Source organism: Vigna angularis, chromosome 11 (assembly GCF_016808095.1).
Source record: "Vigna angularis cultivar LongXiaoDou No.4 chromosome 11, ASM1680809v1, whole genome shotgun sequence".
NCBI classification, from domain to species: domain Eukaryota; kingdom Viridiplantae; phylum Streptophyta; class Magnoliopsida; order Fabales; family Fabaceae; genus Vigna; species Vigna angularis.
The window spans coordinates 21,934,680-21,952,796 of NC_068980.1; the positions used below are offsets into that span (position 1 = coordinate 21,934,680).

The 18,117-nt window shown below is 37.9% G+C and overlaps 1 protein-coding gene across 1 annotated transcript; it reads right to left on the reverse strand.

Annotated features, from left to right (window-relative positions):
* Positions 1-11,738: 11,738 nt before the first annotated feature.
* Positions 11,739-12,340, reverse strand: LOC108333623 (uncharacterized). The gene has a single exon (XM_017569094.2). It carries the CDS (start codon positions 12,274-12,276, stop codon positions 12,031-12,033), a length of 246 nt encoding a protein of 81 aa, XP_017424583.1. The 5' UTR covers positions 12,277-12,340; the 3' UTR covers positions 11,739-12,030.
* Between the last annotated feature and the right edge of the window lie 5,777 nt (positions 12,341-18,117).

Here is an 18,117-nt window from a genome sequence, read left to right on the forward strand (position 1 = left end):
AATAGGGAAGGAAAAGCAAGAAGTCAATGTTATGAATGAAGAATCAAATTCTAAGGGTCATCGCATTCTGGCGGTGATTGCTGACAAGACAAACTCTATGATGATGATGCCACTTCTACTTTTGACTGTGGAAGCCAAGGATTTCCCTATACCTCAAATTCATTACACTCCACTGCGGAACCATCGTCTTGATCGACGTCTCCACACATCGACGCCGCCATGGTCCCCCGCTATCAAACTTGATAGATAAGTAACATTTTCCTGTCTATTTTTAAGACTAACATTTTTCAATGCCAAGAAAGAATAAAGAGGTTTTGGTGACATGGGTTCCAGAAACAGAGAAAGAAAGGAATGTCCACGCTGGCTACACTTCCAATGTTTGCATTGCCTCTTGCGCCAGCAGCACTGCCCGCGACCACCTCGTCGGTACCATGCGGTTCCTCATCAGCAACATTCTCCCATTATCCTATTCCGCAACCGGAGGCCTTGAACCTCCCCAATCATTGGCTTCAAGATTGGTTCAACCTCGGGAACAACCTCATCAGATCCCTGCCTCCTCTCGCAGGCTGCACAATCTCAGGCGACGCCCATAATAGCTGTTTGGGAAGCTTCACCCCGCCATCAAACACCCTCAACCTGCCGTTCATCCTGATTACTGGATGCACCGCCAAACTTCGTAGACACGTCAGGGTCCTCAATCACATACCAGCCTCTGCGTCGTCCACGACACCTGTGACAAACGCGACACCGTTCGGTCCAGTCTCAGCCCTTCTCGCCAATCACCGCGACGCCATGGCAGTCCACACTAGCACCTTCATTGGCGCCACTCCTCAGATCCCAAAACGCGCAATCAAGACCAACCCCAATTCGAAAACTTCACAATCTCTACTCGCAAAAACAAAACAAGATCAAAACCACAATTCCAATCAATGAAAATCCAATTACAACAAAAATCCCAAATTTCCCAATTTCCACAAACTCTAATCCCCAAAATCGGAGAACAACAGGAACCCTAAACCCAAAGTTCAATGTCGCCGCCGCTTTCGCCAATCACGGCATCGTTGCCCTCGCCATCTTCATGCATTCAAAATTGCGAGCTCTTCACACCGGAATCGAAACCCGCCACGATCACCATTGCGGTTTGTTCTGAAGGAGCCCGCCTCCACGATCCTGATGTTGTCGCGGTCACACCTACAGCCACGAAGAGACGTCGCTGAGAGCCACCACAGACACCGCTTGAACACGCCCTCTCCACACTGTCGAAGTTGCTGGCCTCTCGCCTCTAACTCAGTACTCTCGTTGATCCTGTTCGCGAAGAAGAAGAGGAGAGGAAGGAGAAAGTTCTCCTTGCGCGAGACTTGCACGAGATGGGGAAAGAAGAAAAAGACCCCTCACAAGGTCTGACCTGTCCAACATAAAAAAAAAAAAAGCATTCAAGTGCAGGTTTGAGTTCAAAAGCGGCTAGAACGGTGGAATCATCCTATGATGGGTTTCGTTGGACTCCGACAACTTGGCTCTTGTTGGAGGACAGTAAAAAACCTACACACTGCCAGTGACACATCCTAATGAGGTTTTTCATTTTGGTCTTCAAACCTTCAACTGAAGATCGAACGGTTGCTTCACCAGTAGTTTGAACTCATGACAAAATACGTCATTATTAATTAAATAATTGTCTAACATGTTTTCTGATTGTTCAAGTTGAATTATTATTGTTCAGTGTAGAGGACACGACCTGCAAGTCACTTGATCAAACGAGAGTTTACTTCAGCTAGCGTCTCCTGAGCGGTGGTAATTCATATGGTCGTCATCAACATCTTCTATTATTCTTTTATGCAGGTCATGATTTATTATCGGGCAACGCGAGAGATACAATTGAAAAAGTTCTCCTGTTACAGCCTGTAAATTCAAATGTCAAGGCTCTAAGACTCTAAAGTAGTTAATCAAGACCGAACAGTCTCACTCGCTTGGTCATCGTCTGAGCTCAACATTTCGACCGAGCGGACATGTCTATATTCTTGATATTATCTTGCAGGTCATAAGACTCTAAAGCAGCTACATCAAGACCGAACGGTCTCACTCGCTCAGTCATCTAGCCTCAACTCAAACTAAATTTAGTTACATTTTGCTGACCGTTAAAAATTCTAGTGTTGTTTTTCTTCGGTGTAGATGACAGGACTCTATACAAACTATTTGGCCAACTTTGAGTAACCGATCGATAGGGAACATTTTTCAACTAGGTGAGGCAGTCTCTTCGTGAACTCTCACCTTGGTCTTAGGGCACGCTTCTAGAGAGCTCCTAAGACCTAAACCGAGCGGGTGAGGCAGATTTCTTTTGTGAACTCTCACCGTGGTCTTAGGGCACGCTTCTAGAGAGCTCCTAAGACCTAAACCGAGCGGGTGAGGCAGATTTCTTTCGTGAACTCTCACCTTGGTCTTAGGGCACGCTTCTAGAGAGCTCCTAAGACCTAAACCGAGCGGGTGAGGAAGATTTCTTTTCTGAACTCTCACCTTGGTCTTAGGGCACGCTTCTAGAGAGATCCTAAGACCTAAACCGAGCAGGTGAGGCAGATTTCTTTCGTGAACTCTCACCTTGGTCTTAGGGCACGCTTCTAGAGAGCTCCTAAGACCTAAACCGAGCGGGTGAGGCAGATTTCTTTCGTGAACTCTCATCTGGTCTTAGGGCACGCTTCTAGAGAGCTCCTAAGACCTAAACCGAGCGGGTAAGGCAGATTTCTTTTGTGAACTCTCACCTTGATCTTAGGGCACGCTTCTAGAGAGTTCCTAAGACCTAAACCGAGCGGGTGAGGCAGATTTCTTTCGTGAACTCTCACCTTGGTCTTAGGGCACGCTTCTAGAGAGCTCCTAAGACCTAAACCGAGCAGGTGAGGCAGATTTCTTTCGTGAACTCTCACCTTGGTCTTAGGGCACGCTTCTAGAGAGCTCCTAAGACCTAAACCGAGCGGGTGAGGCAGATTTCTTTCGTGAACTCTCATCTGGTCTTAGGGCACGCTTCTAGAGAGCTCCTAAGACCTAAACCGAGCGGGTAAGGCAGATTTCTTTTGTGAACTCTCACCTTGATCTTAGGGCACGCTTCTAGAGAGTTCCTAAGACCTAAACCGAGCGGGTGAGGCAGATTTCTTTCGTGAACTCTCACATTGGTCTTAGGGCACGCTTCTAGAGAGCTCCTAAGACCTAAACCGAGCGGGTGAGGCAGATTTCTTTTGTGAACTCTCACCCTGGTCTTAGGGCACGCTTCTAGAGAGCTCCTAAGACCTAAACTGAGCGGTGATCGTACAAGGCAAACCAAACAGGAAAGGAAAAGCTAAGTACGAGAAGACAAGTAAAACAAGAAAATACAAGTACACAGGAACAAAGGCAAAGTGCCAGAAGGAAATTGAATTTTTCATTGATTGCAAAAAAGTTGTTATAAATACATGTTTAAAGCAATAAAGCCCCAAGTCTAGGCGCTTAGGATTGGCCTGCGGCTTCGCCGGTCTCTCCCGTCACCTCGACGACAGCTTCGACATCCTGGCCGACCGGAGGGCAAGATGGGAGAGCATGGATGGGAACCAGCTTGTCGTCCACCACCATCATGCTCACGTCGATACGGGGATCGTCGGTAGGCACCTTGAAAAGAAGATGACATTGGGCGACAGCCTTGTCAAAACCGAGCACATGCTCGTTCACTACTTCATCACCTAGCAGCTTGACTTCTGCCTCCAACTTGGTTACCCGATCGAGAAGAGAATCCCGTTCGGTAGTCAATGTTGTGTTGGAAGCAGTGGCCTTCTGAAGGTCCAGTTTTGCATCATCCAGGGACCATTGCATACGGCGCTCAGCGGCACGACCCTCAGCCAACAGTGTGCTGGTTTTTTGGCTTTACCGTAGACTGTTCTCCTTTGTTTTATTATTTACCCTTTTTTATTTTTATTTTTATTTTATTATTTTCGTTTTTTTTATTATTATTTTTATTTATTTATTTATTTATTTTCTTATTAGTTTATTTGTGTCTAGTTTTTGTTTTTTTTTAGTTTATTAAAAAAAGAAAAGAAAAGAATTAAGAAAAGGGGGCGTTTTTGTCTTTAGTGAAAAGCGTAAAAAAAAAAAAAAAGAAACAGTGTGTGTGCGGGAAGGGGGGCAGGAAACCGTTTCTGCAGAGTGTGCGGGTGTGGCAGAGACGTTTTGGAGCCTACAGAATTGGCACATACACGATTTGGTATACGGAATTGCAGAGTGGCAGAAAAAGCACAGAAAAGCATAGAGAAAGGGGGATATGGGGGAGAGCTACGGGGGCCTTGAAAAGGAAAAAAAAAAGAAAAAAAAGGGGAATCCATTGCTGGAGATTGGAGAGAAAAGAGAGGAGTGTGCAGGGGTGGGAAGAGCAGAGGAAAAGCGAAAGCGAGTCCACAGTAGAGGAAGGAGAGGGCTAATCGTTTCATTGAAGGTAAGTATCCCTAATTTATGTTATCCGCATTCGTTCATAGTCCTACTGGTATGAATTCTCGATTATCCTGTTGTTTCATCCACTATTCCATTCATTTACATCCAATATTCATGCTCGCATCACCTTAATGCGAGTTGTGATCCCCCATTATACTGTCTTCCTTCGGCTGCTAGACCGAATAGGCTGTCATTCACGTAGGGCTCTTGCTCCAGCTTCCACTTCGCATCTGCATCGCTAGCAACAACCACCATCGTCATTATCATATTTCAGCCCCTAAAGCACCAAGGTCACGAACAGAAAGCACTAAAACAGATTCCATTCCAGCCTCATCCTACCCTTAACCATCTTCACCCATTTCCCGACTCCAACCTTTGTCTCCCTCCCTCGCAAGCCTCCATCAACCCCTTTGATCCTCTACTCCTCTGGTCATCGTGTTCATACCCGTAACCACCTCCAACAAGCATAACCCGATCAACACACAAGGCAGAAAAAATCCAACATTCACCCCTCACATTCAGATGTACATAACACACACTCGTAATTTTCAATCCCGGTAAAGCGTCGAATCAATCAATGCCAAATTAATCAGTAAATCAATAAAAAACGATAAAAATTAGGGGAAGAAGAGAGGGAAAGGTGGTGTTGCGGGGACGATTAGCAGTTGAGAAAATCTTCGAATGGAGAGGGAGGAGAGTGACGCTCGTGGCGCCGGTGAGGAAGCGCGCTCCAGCTAGAGGCGACGGTGGCCGGCTCTGGCAGAGGCGGCGGCAGTGGGTCTGGTGGCGCGAGTTGTCGCCGGCGAGGCCAAGGCGCGTTCTGGTTGAGGCGACGGGGGCCGGCGCTGGCATAGGCAGCGGTGAGCCTGCGGAGAGAGTAAGAGACCTTGGGTCTCTGGAGAGTGTGTGAGCTGAGGGAGCGAGTTTACGGGAGAGTGTTGGATCTGAGTGGGTGAGGAATGAAGGGAAGATGCCGAACCCCTAGGGGATTCTAGGTTAGAAACCACCCGGGTGGGCCAAGCCCAGAAATATACGCACGTTGTTAAGCCTTTTTTGAACGTCCGCTCGTCATCTCCCCAACGAGCGCTCGTCTTTCAGCTTCCACTTCTCAATGTCCGTACGTCATCTCACCCAACGAGCGCTCGTCATTCAGTCACATTTTTGAACGTCCGTTCATAATCTCCCCAACGAGCGCTCGTCTTTCAGCCACATTTCTGAACGTCCGTTCATCATCTCCCCAACGAGCACTCGTCATTCAGCCTCCATTTCTCAACGTCCGTTCATCATATCCCCAACGAGCGCTCGTCATTCAGCCTCTTTCCCAACGTCCGTTCGTCATCTAACCCAACGAACGCTCGTCATCCACCGTCCTGTTCTCAACGGCCGTTCGTTATCTCCCCCAATGAACGCTCGTTATTCCGCCTCATTCTCATCGTACGTTCGTCGCCTCCCCAACGAACGCTCGTCATTCAGCCTCATTTCCCAGCATCCGCTCGTCATCTCCCCAACGAGCGCTCGTTATTCTGAATCCTTTCCCAACCTCCGTTCGGCCACTTCCACGGACTGCAGGGTAGCCTGCGACGGACCGTTCGGCACCCCTTTTCTCGGGACCCTCATTATTTGCTTTATTTTTATTTACTTATTTGTTTTTTTTATTATTTTATTTCATTTATTTTGTTTATCTTATTTCATTTGTTTTATTTATTTATTTATTTATTTTTATTTTATTTTATTAAAAAAAAAACTTTTTCTTCTTTTTAAGTAAAATTGCAAAAAATACGTTTAAAGGTTAAGCACACGTGTGACCGCTCGCGTCGTCCTTGTGCTAAAAACCTTTTCTTCTTTCATAAGTAAATTTACAAAAATATGTTTTAAAGGTTAAGCACACGGGTGATCGCTCCCATCGTCCTTGTGCTAAAATCCTTTTCTTTTTCTTAAATAAAAATTACAAAAATATGTTTTAAAGGCTAAGCACACGTGTGATCGCTCGCATCGTACTTGTGCTAAAAACCTTTTCCTTTTCTTAAATAAAAATTACAAAAATATGTTTTGAAGGTTAAGCACACGTGTGACCGCTCGCGTCGTCCTTGTGCTAAAAACCTTTTCTTCTTTCATAAGTAAAGTTACAAAAAATACGTTTTAAAGGTTAAGCACACGTGTGACCGCTCGCGTGGTCCTTGTGCTAAGAACATTTTCTTCTTTCTTAAATAGAATTACAAAAATATTTTAAAGGTTGAGCACACGTGTGATCGCACGCATCGTCCTTGTGCTAAATACTTTTTCCGTTTATTTTATAAAAATATCGAAAAGTATAAAATTTTCAAAAACTAAAATCATCAACAATTTCAAAGCAACAGACAATTTCTACCCAGAACTACGTGATCCTTGATTCTCCATCAAGAGTGGAGATACGTAGGAGCAAGGCTAGTCCTTGTCAGGTTCACTTCCCAAAAATCCAAAATCATTTCAAAACAAATTTTCAAACAAATTTTCAAAAAAGAACTACGTAACCCTGATTTCTCATTTTGAATGAGAATACGTAGGAGCAAGGTCAATCCTTGTCGGGCCCAAAAAACTAAAAAATATATTTTGTTTATTTAGAATTTTATTTTAGGGGATAGTTAAACATTTTGAAAACCACATCACATTCGCGCATTTAGTTAAAGGTACTACCTTCGGGCAGGCGCTGTAGGGTGCTAATACCTTCCCTACGCGTAACCGACTCCCGAACCCATAATCTGGTTTTCGTGGACCGTGTCTTATTATTTTATGGTTTTTCCGTAGTTTTCCAGAATAAACTATGGTGGCAACTCCAAAATCTCTTTTCGAAACCCGTTCCTTTTTTGGATCGTCGTCCCGTCACGATTCAGGTTGCGACAAAGCCGATCTGTACATGTCAGACGTCTATATAGACGTCTGACTAGGGTTCGACGTCCCATCAACGTCACCCGAATAGACGTCAGGTCTGGATCAGACGTAAAAAGCCCAAAATAACAAACGTCTAAAGCATTTTCTGCACTAGTGAACTTAGATTCAATGATAGTAACTAATTAATGTTAGACACCAATTTAGACTTAATTCACAAATCAATTATAAATTTTTTGATAATAAAGATTATTTAAATCAATAATAATAAGTAGTTGAAATTAATGTTAAAGACCAATTTAGACTCTAATTCACTAATCAATTATAATTTTGTTTTATTAATATTAGAGACTATTTTAGATGTTAGTGATTTTAGTGTTAGCTTAAGTAGTCTTATGCTTACATTTGGGTTTCTGGTTAGTCTATATTCTAGATTGTGTCATTCTCTATATAAAGGAGCTTAAGTGTATGTTGCAAATCACTCTTGTAAAATATATGAAATCATTTCATGAGATATATATTTGTGAATCTTAAGATAATTCTTCTCTTATTATGGTCCTTGTCTTGAAAAGATTTTCAAGTATTGAATCCTCTTACTTATCCTTTGAAATCATTGTAAATGCGGCATGTTTTAACTTTATTTCAAGTCTTAATCAATTTTATATTTCTTATTTTTCCATGGATTTTGAGTTTCCAGATACCTTGAGTTGATCAAGGCCCTGTTGAAGAACAAAAGCATCATTATAAAGTGAATGCAAGTTAAAAATGGTATCGTGTGTGCTATTTCTAAAGAAGATGCTAAAGTCAATGCATTCAAGTGCATTAAGAAAATATGGAACACCCTCATTGTTATGTATAAAGGGTCTAAAGAAGTCGAAAGAAACAAATTTAGTCTTTTTACTAGATGACTTATTTAGCATCGAGAAAACATTCAAGCTATGTTTTTTGAATTTCATAACGAATTTTCTTCTCTAGGTAAGATTTATGAAAAGTTATCACATCGAGAAGTTCCTATAAAATCATGGAGATCTCAAGAAAAAACATAGTGGGTGTATAATAACACTTGAAATTTTTTTCTCTCTTTACAAAGATGTTTCTCTCAAATGATATTTAGTGTCAAACGATATAAGAACACTTTAAGCTTTTTTCTATTTTCATGTTGTTATTCTTCTTATGCTATCATTCTTGTGTTTTTCATCAACAACATCTTCTCTTCAAGCTTTCTTTTATTTATATAGTGTTACTACCAAGGATGGACAACCGACCAGGAAGATTTAGATACAACCGATCGGGTGTTCCACCCTCGGGAAGACTTAGACGCACCCGATCGGGTGTTCCATACCTGGTATGTCCGACCGGAGCTCGTAAGCACAACATAGTCGATCGGGCAACTGCGGGCGGGAGACAACAGTTGAATGCTCATAAATGTGTGGTTAATGAGGTAACGGTCATTGTCGAGTATTTAAAATGTGCATTGAAAGCCATTAAGAGGTAAATTAATGGGGAATATTCTCTGAAATTGTATAAATAGTAGTCAAAGGAGAAGGTAAAATCTCTGTTCTTTTGATAATTATAGACTTGCGAGAGCCCATTCTGACTTGATCGTCGGAGTGTTTGCTGCAGGTCAACCCATTCACATTGAAACCGAGCGCAGAAGAGGCGGGAGAAGGAAGACCGATCGGAGGAGGAGGAGTGTTTCCGGACGGAGGTAGCAGGAGTTTTCCCCGGTCCCATTCAGCAGAAACATATAGCTTCTCTTAAAAGATGACTATTAGATAGATAAGTTGACTTTTGAAGAGTTGGTAGCCCTGAGATGTGAAATTTGACTTTAGTCTACTTTGTAGGGTTCATAACTTTTTCTCATAACCTTAAGTGAAACTTAAACTTATACGATGTGATATGAGAGATGGATTCAGGTAAACATTCCTATAATGTTCTTCTTTCCTCACAATGTCTTTTTCTTAGGTTTCGTGATTCTGATTATATCTTTTTACTTTATTGATCTACATGGATATCAAGAAATAAAGTATACAAGCATTGAAGTACTTTTTCATACATACATTAAATGTTTTCAACGTTGATAAGCGTTAAGCAGGATAGCGTGCTCAAGACATTATATCATTTGTCATTTCATTAATAAGTGCATCGTTTGGTAAGACAAATCACATGTCTAAATTATTTTCTAAATTACTTAAAACAAATATATAATTACATACAAATAATTGTAAAATATAGTAGATTACTATTTTTCTCACATTTTTTTTATCAAAAGGTTCTTGTGGATTTTATTAAAAACCTCATTCTAGGTAAATTAATATTTTAGTCGTGACACTTATGCCTACCGTGATCTCCTCTATACAAATTTCCTGTAAATAACAGTTACTAACCAATCTTGACAAGGATTTTATACATAATGGGTTACTCTTGTTACCTTATATGTTTGAGCCACGTCGCTAAATGTATCATTTTTTAACTTTTTCTTCTTCTAACGAACTAGCATTGCCTTTGACAATAACTGATCTGTAACATTAAACATTATTTTTCAGGTCAATTATGTTTAAAAAAGTTATGGAATAAGTTCATGTTTCCTTTTTCACATGAAATTGGTTTTTCAGATGAAATACTTTTTTGGAATAATTAATTAGCCCGAGAATGCAATTATTTTATTGTATTTCATTTTATTTTAGTAAAAATACATAAGAACACAAAACAGGCTTATTTAGACAAAAATAATAATTTAGTCTCTTGCTTGTAAGATACAAAATAACACCAAAGTAGTCCCCAAATTATGTATACCAAGCAATTTATTTTTCCAAACGATAAAAACCATTTTAGATTTCTCCTAAACTAATTGATAGGTCGCATTTTAATTCTTAAAATTACTAAACATTAATAATCATGGTTGGTTTGTTGCAATTTTAGGTACTATTTTTTTTTTATAGATTTGTAGGTACAAATTAAATATTATAATGAACATTTTGTAGTTTCCATGACTAAATAACCTATGCTGATAGTTTCTGAATTAATTTAGTTTATTATTACTTGAAAGAAATAATTTGCACACTTTAGAATAGAATAAAGACGTTGGCGTCTCTGTAAAGTGTGGCTCTAAGTGGAATATCTTAATGTTTTCAAATTAGTTCAGAATGAAACATCTCTTTTCATGTTTTGTACGCATCAATCTGAACTTTTCAAATAAAAATCATCGCAGCTTTCAAACTTTGGATAAGGTGGTTATCGAGAGAACTTTTAGGTGAAATGAGAGGAAGGGTTAGTCCATTGTACACTTAGATAAATTTTCCTAAAAAGATTATATAGGAAAAACAAAAATAAATAAAAAATAATTTATACATCCATTAAGTTTAACTTGTTAGACTTTAATATTATTTTAAGAATTAACTTTTTAACTTTAATGTAATTTAAAAAAAAATTCTTTATAAAAATAACTAGTGTTAGATTCTTTAACCTCACAAAATAATAGTACGGACGGGTAGAATAATTTGTCCAACAAACAATAAATATTGTTATGATAAGTTCTAACCTTGCTTTGATACCATGGTAAAAAGTGAACTTTAAGTTTAACTCAACCTCTTAAAATTAGCTTGTAAGGTAAGGTTTACATCCACTTATATACTTTAAATTAATTTTATCTCTAGTCAATGTGAGACTTTCAACTTATACAAACACAAAAACTTGTCATTGAAGAATATAGTGAAAAGGAAGATAACAACTATAAGCGGGAATGATAACAGATTCACTTCAAATGTTTTTTAAATCCAATGTAAAATTTGATATTTATATACGAGTTTAATGTAAATATTGATTGTACCTTCTACTCCAAAGTTTTCAACATAAAAAAAATATTACACTTATCTACAAAAATGTTGCCACATTTCTCTTTTGTTAATTTTGTTTTTCATCGTAAAATGTATGACGTGTTTACACTATTATGACAACAAACTAATTAATGATATTAGGTTTAGATTCTCTTAACTAGAGGTACAAGAAGTAACTCCAAAAACAAAAATTAATTAATCCAACCCAACACTGCCAAATGCTTCTGTTATGAATAAAAATAAGTGACATCTTTTCTACTTGCAATTGGGTATTCTAACAAGCATGCATATACGACAAATGTAGTTCTTATCTAAACTCGCTCCTCACTCCTCAATTTAAATGTACAAGTGTTTTGACTATACAATATGTTTCACATAGTTTATAAATATATTTATTGCAATATACTCAAATGGATTAAGAACAAAATTACGATATATACAATTATCCGAGTACCGTGGTTTCAATAATGTCAGAACATTAGTGTTTAAAAAAAGTCTAAATCACTTGTAATACGTTAAGAAGTTTCTATTCGTTTAGAGCTTGCAATGGAAACAAGAGATAAAAGTAAATGAATATCAACATTATCCACTCACAAATTCACAAATATAGTAAAAATTCATCATAAAAAAAAATGAATGAACAAAAGAATTCAATACCTATACAACCAATAATTTTAGACCCTTTGACCACTTCATCAATATACCATGGCCTTTACACACTAAGAAATACAAATAATTTACAGACAACTCGGTCTGGTTTAAGGTTTTAAAATCACAATCACAAGATCATGATTCTGGGGTTTCTGAACCTTAATCAGGCCACCCTACAACCTAAATTGTCTGAACCTTGTGCAAGTTGTAATCTTAAAACCTTACAAATGACGATGACTTAACTCTGAAGAGAGGGTGATTGAGGAGCCTTTGGAGAAGGAGAAGGCTCCCCTTCTGGTGGAAAATCAGAGATCAAAGCCAGCATGCGACGAATGCTGACAGATCGAGCAGGCCTGAAGCTGTGGGATCTCTTGATGTTCTTGGAGAAGATGTTCGATGAATTGGAAAGAATAAGGTACACCAAAGCTTGAACAAGAATGAAGACACCAACCTTCATGAGCATGTCTGCTAAGCTGCTCTCCATCTTTTGAAGTTCTTTTGTAATGTAAGCGATTGTTGATGAATGAATTGTGGAGAGAAAATGGCATGCATGGTTCCTTTTATAGTTGTTGAAGACATTCATTTGGAAAAAGTAAAGTATGGAATACACCATGCAATTTTGACCCAGTGTTTCATGAGGTGGAACTTTCGTCGTCATCTAGAAATTGACGTGTACGAATACGTGTTGAGAGTGTAATGGCAATAAAGTATTCATATTTCAGAGGAGCATTGCATGTTGACCCATCGGGAATATGATAAGTTGAGCACGTTTTGTAAGAAATATATAAATTTGGTCAATTTGGTATCGGAGCTGCTGATTCATCGGTTCTATCCGATATGGTCCTCTTCTTATGAGTTAATAATTCTTTTATTGGTTTGTCTTACAAGCCAACGAAATTTCTCCTCACCTTGCTTTTAGCCATCGCTGACAACACACAGATTTTACTCTTTTTCCTATTTCATTCAACCATGCTTAAATCTCAAGGGCAATACCGTAATAATTATTAACCTAACAATTTTTTACCTACGGTAAAAATCAAATGTGTAAATATTCTTTTTTTAAATTTATTTTTGTACGCTTTTCTCTTTACTTTCTCTACTATACCTAGTAACCGACCGGCTGTCAGACAAACTAATCAGAAAAGGAAAATATCATTAATGATCAATTAATACGTTTAGTGGTCATATTAAATGCGAATATACGCTATTTATGAGTGATTGATAGGTCATATTGCACATGAATATGGTATTAATGGACAATTAGCAGGTATATTAGCGACTATTATTGAATTTATTGTCTTATCAAATATGAATTAAATGAGCTTGATTGTCATAAGCTCTATAAATATAGGGTTAAGTCCCACGTAAAGACATCATTTTCTATCCTAATAAAATATAGACCTCTTTATGAAAAGTCGGAGGTCTTCTGCAGGTCAACAACTCATCAAAGTGGATTGCATTCTTAGAGAGGACTAAAAATCAAAAGAGAGCAGAGAAAGGAAGAACGACCGACCCTCGGACCAATTCAACCGAAACATTTTGGCGCCCATCGTGGGGCCGAGCGGCATCCCCATGATTCCACGAGGAACCAGACGTGTGCTCGGTCTCGACATCGCTACTTTGAATCAATACCAGGTTTTGCAAAAAGAGTAAAATATTCCGTAATAATTTCTAAAGGCATGCCTTTTGTTTTGAGAACTGTCAGGAAGGTTCAGTCCTACGTACTTTCAACCTTGACAGGTTCCGCTTTTCATTATCATTTATATATTATAATATATTTGTTTAACTCATATTTTTGTGAGTAAAAATATTCTGCACTGGAAGGTTCAGTCATACGTTCAACCTTGACAGGTTCCACTTTTGATTATAATTTATAATTATAATATATTTGTTTAACTCATATTTTTGTGTAAAAATATCCTGCACAAGAAGGTTCAATCCTACGTTCAACCTTGACAAGACTTACGTGTCTACACTTTTGGTATGAATAAAGCCAGACAATTTCCATCCAATCACAGGTTGCGGGGCTATGGCACAAAATCCAGGGAACGCTCTCCGAGAGCTCCTGGTCCTAAACCGAGCGGTGAAGAGTGTTCGTGAACTCTCACTCTCGTGCACAAAACCCAGGGAATGCTCTCCGAGAGCTCCTGGTCCTAAACCGAGCGGTGAAGAGTGTTCGTGAACTCTCACCCCCGTCCATAAAACCCAGGGAACGCTCTCCGAGAGCTCCTGGTCATAAGTATTCGGTCATTCGGTCTCAAACCACAACAGCACACCGCCCGGTGATTCAAAAGGGTAATCACTCTTTCCCGCCACTTTAAATTCGTCTGGCGTATTTAAATCCCTTCACACCTGCAAACCGCTGCTCGGGGCTTAATGTACTAATCCTGGCAACCGATCGGCTATTAGACAAACTAATCAGAAAAGGTAAATATCATTAATGGTCAATTAATACGTTTAATGATCATAAATAGCGTATATTCGCATTTAATATGGTCATATTAATTGGTCATTAATAATATTTACCTTTCCTCATTAGTTTGTCTCACAGCCGGTCGGTTGCCAGGACACTTTCTTTTGGAAAAAAAATTGTAAATTTTCTCTTACCCACCTTTTGTTATAATCACAAAGACAGTTTTAAAAAATAAATTATTTCTATGTTTATTTTATACATCTTACAACCACTCTCTTTTGCCCAGTTTCACTATACAAATATGTAATAATTGAAATTTATATATATATATATATATATATATATATATATATATATATATATAAACTTTTTGTCTATGAGTTGTTGGAAATTTAAATGAATTAGAAATTTTATAATGAAGAAAAATGAAAAAATTGAGTAATATATAAAATAAAACTCAAACATTAAGTATTAAAATTTTGTTAAAAATAGTGTAAGATCTCTTATGTACGTAACTCGTACTTTTCGATCTCTTCTGTTTATTTCAGTAAAAAAAAATCCAATGCATAGCTTATCTTTTATCTTAATCCCGTTCAAACGGAGATAACTATATAGTAAATTCGATCACACGTAGAGTTAGTGGAAGTATGTTAAAATAAAAAGATAGGATAAATATATCCAATGGTAGAAATTATGAAAGACAACTCTCACTTATGAAGCAAATCATTAGAAATTTATATGAATTGAAAGTTCTACATTAAATATAAATGAAAAAGTTAAACAATATATATAAAAACATCAATAAATATTAACTTTTTAAGATTTTTTTTATTTGATGTGATGTAAAATCTTTTATATGGAAAGCTCATTGATATATCAATTTCCCGAATCTTTTCCAGAAAAAAAAAATTCCAATATGAATTATAGGTAAATTTATTGTTGAGCCTGAAAAAATTTAATGGTAGAAGAAAGTTGTTTTTTTTGTTGAAAATAGTTGTGATAGCGTGAAATGGAAAATGAGGAAATGTTAATAACTTGACTTGCACCACACGGGTGCCATCTGCTTGCGTTTCAATTCAAACAACAAAAACAAAACCTGTACGTACGTGTCTGTCTTACGATCATAAAGTTGGCAACCCTTTAAAGTGAATCTAATTAACCGTTTTGGGTGACTGCTAACGTTTCTTAGGAGTATGATCGATGTGGGACATAGGTACTTCACAAAATGCAATTCATCAAAAGTTTATCTATGAATTATTAAGACCACGAATCCATCAATGAGTGAATGCCAACAAGACCCTTTCCTAGGTAACCTCTTAATGATTCCTCTTGTACATCTCGCTCAGAAATTAAAAAAAAAAAAATTTCTTTATAAATTAAAGTTAATTCATAGAAATGATTTCTACATGTAAACTAGTTTTAACTTCTAAATAAATTAATTTTAATTTGTGAAGAAACTCGTTTTATCTTTTTAAAATTATATTTTTTATTGCTTTAAGAAAAAAAATTGTCCAAACATTCTTATTCTCTGGTGTGGGCTAAGGTCATTTTGTATAAATTTTAAATTTTAGATTTTAAAAAAGTTTAAACCCTCATTTGATCCTCGTATTTGTGTGTCAATCTCAAGTGGGTCCTCGTTTTTTTTTCGGTCTCAATCAGGTCCATAAACTTCTAAAAATGAGTCAATTAAATTCTCTCTGTTAAGTTTTTACTGACGTCATCTAATTGTGATGACATGGTGCACACACATGTATACATCTTATATTACGTGGAATTTTTTATTTAATTTGTTATTAAGTCTTGTACAACTGTTCAAACGCCGCCTCATAGCCCTTGGCGAAAAACCTTACACCAATCAACTTCTTGTTACAGTTTGATGGGTTAAAGTTCTTATCTCTCTCACACTCACCTTTCCCGCGATACATCGGGCAGCAAGAAGATCACACAGCTCTGCCTAATTACACAGGAAATCAAACTATACCCATTTATAGTACCAGCAATGATAGAATCATTAAGAAAATAAAAGGAAAATGACAAGGGAAAAGAAAGAAGAAATTTGTTTGTTTCCAATCCCTTAATAACCCTAGCAAATCTTTCAAATTGAATGATGAATTCACTCATGGAGTTCTCCTGCTTCAGAGCCAACAACGATTCAAAAGGCTCTCCCATAGAAACTGATTGTGTTCATGAAAACAACCCTAGATTGGCTTGGATTGCACATTTCCCACCACTGCAATCAAGATAAGGCAGGGTGAGGTCGAGGCGGCAAGGTCGAGGCGGGAAGGACGAGGTGGCGAGGTCGAGGCGACGAGGCGGCGAGGTGTCAAGGCGGCGAGGTGTCAAGGCGGCGAGGCATCGAGGCGACGAGGCGGCGAGGACTTTGTTGAAGGGTACCTATGACCTTGGGGTAGTTGGGGAAGTGGATGTTGGAGGATCGACCCTGACAGCATCAACCTCTTCGACGACGTCCACGTTGTCACCAACAACGACGTCGGCCCCCACGTGCGCCTCACCAAACCCTTCCTTTCTTCCTTCGGTCTCCTCTGCGTCCCTAGTATAATTTCTTCCAACGGTGGCCATTCGTTGCAGGTTGTGAGTATCTATTCGTGGAAGCTTACATTGAAGAAAGTTTCAAATGGGTTGCAACGTGAGTGACGTTTGTGGTGATTGTCTTCGTCTTCGAAAATTCTTCCGACCCTAATTTTGACACTCACTCACCAAATGAAAATCCCTAACTCATGAAATCCCTAATTCCCTTCAAGTATTTCTGTTTCAGTTAAAAAATCACAATAAAAATCCCTAATTCCCTCATTCTCTACCACATAAAAAAGGTTTTTTTTAAATACTAATATACGCGTATTTAAATCCTTATGACTGAGCTAATTTTCTGTGCACCACGTCATCACAGGCAGACGATGTCAGTGATAACTTAACGGAGAGGGCTTAATTAACTCATTTTTACAAGTTTATGAAGCCGATTGAGACCGAAAAAAAAGGGCTCACTTGAGATTGACACACAAATACGATGACCAAATGAGGGTTTAAACCTTTTAAAAATTAGTTTTAATATATTTTGAGTTTTTAGTTTGAGTCCTAACAAATAAAATCTAATTTTGTTGGAGTGAAACTTTTACCTAAAGACTCTGTTAAAAAAAATTACAAAATAGTTAATTGATAAGAAAACTCACTAAATTTAGTTAAATCAAAAGATCGTTTTTTCCTCATATGGTTCTTAGTTAAGTTTCTTAGATGATGTTCTTTAGAAGATCATAACATAAGACCTGAGACTTAAGACGAAGTACTAAATAGAAATTCAATTTGAATTTTAGAGTCACAAAATGCGATTAACACGATGAGTCATGAATCCCAGACACAGCAAGATAAGTTTTTGCAGTTGAACGCTAAAATCAGTGTAGTCACTACAAGAATAAGAAACTTAGAACTACACATATTTTCTAATCTAAAAAAAAATAATAGTTTGCATAATATAACCGAACATCATACCCAATTATTTTAAAATATAACCATATATATTACATTGAAGTTTTATATTTTTTCAGTTAGATGATTTATTCTCCGCATGATCCTATGGTAAAAGACTAATTATCCAATTTTGATTCATACCATTAAAATTTGAAGTGAACAAATTCTTCTCAGACCCTCTTAGCGCGAATGAGGTTAGAGAGCAAGGATCTTATTCATCTGTCTTTCTTCTGATGGAAAATTTAACGTTTACAACTGCTTATTTTTTATACACACTGCTTATGTTTAAATAAAACATTTACCAGCTCTAGGAAGCACCAAATTCAATCACAATAATCATTTGGAATATAGGAGGTTGATGTTTAGCAAAGTGGTGACGATACAATTAACCAGCTACATTCGTTCGTCAATCATAGATCAGAACACAAC

Bases quoted from the DNA above. Each gene is read 5' to 3' on its own strand.
- LOC108333623 (XM_017569094.2), bottom strand. From the start codon at position 12,276: ATGGAGAGCAGCTTAGCAGACATGCTCATGAAGGTTGGTGTCTTCATT.